This window comes from Eulemur rufifrons, chromosome 6 (genome assembly GCF_041146395.1).
Source record: "Eulemur rufifrons isolate Redbay chromosome 6, OSU_ERuf_1, whole genome shotgun sequence".
In the NCBI taxonomy this organism is placed as follows: domain Eukaryota; kingdom Metazoa; phylum Chordata; class Mammalia; order Primates; family Lemuridae; genus Eulemur; species Eulemur rufifrons.
In genome coordinates, this window is record NC_090988.1 from 56,471,949 (window position 1) to 56,475,666 (window position 3,718).

Sequence of the window (3,718 nt, forward strand, 5' to 3'; positions counted from 1 at the left end):
ACACATACATTCCTCACCAACACCAGGACCACATCCTGTCCATCAGATATTAAACTGCTATTTTGGTTTCTCACTTGACACTTGACCTGTCTTTGTCCGGTTCCCTACTCCATTGCTGAATAAGAGTGGGATGGTACATGTTGTAGAAGATTCTTAAAACTGTAATAAAACTGACTAAAAGGGTTTTTTTTTTTTTTTTAATGTGCCACGAACTGTGTGTAGGTCACGAGCATACAAATAAATTAGACATATGGTCTTGGTGGAGGGAATAGTTACATAATGAAAAGAAAAACCACTGGAGAGCAATGTGACAGCTGCTAGGAAATCTTGGGGAGGGAGACAGAAACCAACCAGGAAAATAGCCAAAATTCTGTAATTAAAGAACACATCTAACTAAATTCTAAGCTCTGGCTAGCAATCAGGCAAAAATGTATGAGCTGTAGCATGTATGGTATAAGGAATAGGACACACATGCATGAAGCAACTTATTTTCCGTAGAAAATGAAGGAAAAGGCTCTCTGAAGAACAAATAAAACATAATCCATGAAGATGAAAAACTATATTTTAATTCTGCAATGCTTACGTTAGTAACTTGCTGAAACATGGCTTACATAAAAATACCAATAAATGAAAGATGAAAAATATAACATTTCATTATTTCACATAAAATCTTATGAAGGATTGATACGGGAAAGAAGTTATAACTGGTGGAGAGGAAGCAATATATTAAATATATGTTTAAGAAATCACCAGGATTTGGTGATTAAGTGGGTAGGTATATTGTATGGAATTGAGGTCAATTTAAAAGAAAATGACTAGATTTCTGGATTGATCAACTGAGGGAATAGTGATTTTTCTTTCCTGAATTGGGGATATTTTGAGGAACAGTGCCTTTTCTAAAATTTTTAAAGTATTTATATAACATGAAATGTAAGATTTATATAATACTACATGCCCACAAAGCTTAAGCTAATTATTATCAGGCCCTTTATAGAAAAGTTCGGTGAACCCTGGCTAGAATATTAAGAAATACCCTCTGAAGCTATCTCAGCTTAATTATTAATGAAACTATATCATCTAAAAAAACAACCCCTATTGGTAATCCAGTACACTCAGCTCTAACAAATAATGATACTCGAAACAGTCTCAAAAGATTGCCTAAGATAGCCTCCATATCTACAATATAATCATTCTCAATAGCCATAGATATCTGATAAGACCTACTCACCAAAACCACACAGAGTATTCACCAGCTATGTGATAAGCACTCCACTATTTCTTATATATGCAGTGATTTGAATCTGATAAATCAAAGTATGGACATTTGTACACATGTGAATATTTTCCATAATTTTTTAAAAAATTATCTATGACATGAGGATTTTCTGGAACAGTCAAGTAGCCATAAATTTTCAGGTCATTAACCTCAGATAAAAGCACTCCACCTCTTCATTAGTGTAATAGCCTTGACTCATTTAAAAGCAGAATGTTTTCCATCCACTGAGAGGGTGTGCTGCCACGAGCCCAAGCAGACACACATACATGTAAATGTCTTTGTTGTACAGAAAAAAATTCTAGTGGCATATAATGCTTTCAGACTAAAGTCCCTCAATTTTTGCTCAGCATTAATGATCATTTTTGATATTCATATCTTCCTTGTCTCACCAGATTGTACCTCACATTCAAACCATGTTCAAAAAACTGCATAGTTACCTTAAACCATGCTCTCCAGTTTAAATCTCCTCTATCATCTACATGCCATTGTGTATTCTTCTTTCCCTGGCCACTCCTTCATCCTTCCTCAAGAATCAGACTACATAATTGAAAAACAAAACAAAACAGAAAACAACAAGCCAAATAGAACTCTCCTGCTTTCAAACAGATTTCAATGATTCATTCTTTTTCTTAACCCCCCATTTCATGCATACCCCTACCAATTCTCTCCTTCCCCTTCCCTTCTCTTCTCCTCTCTCTCCCCCTTTCTTTGTCTAGATCCCAGAAATATATAGCTACAACCTCATGAGATTATATGTCAAATTTACTATGTCACTATTCTCCAGCATAATATTAAATATTGATAATATTGTAGGTGTTTATAAAACTTAATAAATTAATAAATAAGGAAGTGTTGAAGGCAGCAGAAAACATATCGACTGTATAGAATGCAACACCTGTTTCAGAAAATTCTCCTGGAAAAGTATTCTTAGAGGAAGAATTCAACCAGGGACCAAAACATAAAACAAAAAAGTAAACTGTATACACACACACACACATGTATATATTCAGTATTTTACTCTTTTTACATTTCTCACATTCATTACTCAGGTAGGATCCACAACCCCATTGACTGATAGCTTTCATGGGCTATGATGATCTGAAAACATGTGTCACACTGGCAAATTTCACCAACCAATTAAATGGAAAATTCAAGCACCTGAAACAATGTGCACTTTAGTTTTATTACATTTTGAGAGATTGCAAGAGAGGAAAGAATAAAAATTTTAATTGAGGTGGATTTTATGAAAAGAGAATTTTTACCACATGAATACGAATCTGCTTAGTCTTCACACCATAGACCAGCGGATTGAGAAACGGAGGGACCAGTAAGTACATGCTAGAGAAGAGAATGTGGATATAAGGGGGGATACGAGAACCAAACCTATGTGTAAAAAAGGAGAAGAAGGCAAGGAGGTAAAGCTGAAGGAAGACACAGATGTGAGCGATGCAGGTATTGAATGCCTTAAGCCTAGCCTCCTTCTGGGGCAAACGAAAAACAGTGATAAATATCTGGATGTAGGACAATGTGATGAATATGAGGTCAAAACCTGCGACAGTGAAGGCCACAAACAAACCATAGATATTGTTGACTCGGACATCGGCTGCAGCTAGTTTCACAATGGCCATATGCTCACAGTAGGAGTGGGAGATGACTGTCGTGTGATAAAACTGAAACCGGCACTTTATCAGTAGTAGGCTTGGGGCTATAAGAACAGCAGCTCTGAGTACGACCATGACCCCTATTTGGGTGACCAGCTGGTGGGTGAAGATGGTGGCGTGTCTCAGTGGATAACAGATGGCCACATAACGGTCCAGGGCCATGGCCAGCAGGATGCCTGACTCCATACACTGAAATGTGTGGATGAACCACATCTGAAGCAAGCAGGAATCAAAGTAGATTTCAGGCACATGAAACCAGAAGATTCCAAGCATCTTAGGCATAATGCTGCTAGCAAGTGCAATATCCGTGGCTCCTAGCATGCCTAAGAAAACGTACATGGGCTCATGGAGACTGCGCTCTGATTTGATAATGATCAGAAGCAAGGAATTTCCAAACATGGCAATGAGATACATGGCACAGAATGGAATCCCAATCCAGCACTGTACAGATTCCAGGCCTGGGATCCCTATTAGTGTCAAAACAGAAGGCATGTAGACCGTTATGTTGGAAACAGACATAGTGTCCTTGGGCCTCCTGATGCAAAGAAAAAAAATTCTCAGTCAATGCTATTGTTCCTCCACTTTTTTCTGATTTTATCCGAAGTCATCATATTAAGTCTTTTCAATATTGGCAGAACTCTAAGAACTCACTCGTATTACTGAAGGGAAAAGACAGATTCATGGAGACACATCACTGTTTTCAGGGAGGGCATCCACAAGCTCTGTGCCACAGTAAGGTGTTATGTGCACGGCAGGCCCACGGCACTGGAACCAGCAAAAT

The 3,718-nt window shown here is 37.8% G+C and overlaps 1 protein-coding gene across 1 annotated transcript; it reads right to left on the minus strand.

Annotated features, from left to right (window-relative positions):
• Positions 1-2,517: 2,517 nt before the first annotated feature.
• LOC138384109 (olfactory receptor 52A1-like) lies at positions 2,518-3,456 on the minus strand. The gene has a single exon (XM_069469380.1). The coding sequence runs from the start codon at positions 3,454-3,456 to the stop codon at positions 2,518-2,520; it is 939 nt and encodes a 312-aa protein (XP_069325481.1).
• Between the last annotated feature and the right edge of the window lie 262 nt (positions 3,457-3,718).

Excerpts from the sequence above, each read along its gene's own strand:
- LOC138384109 (XM_069469380.1), bottom strand. The coding sequence starts at position 3,456 with ATGTCTGTTTCCAACATAACGGTCTACATGCCTTCTGTTTTGACACTA.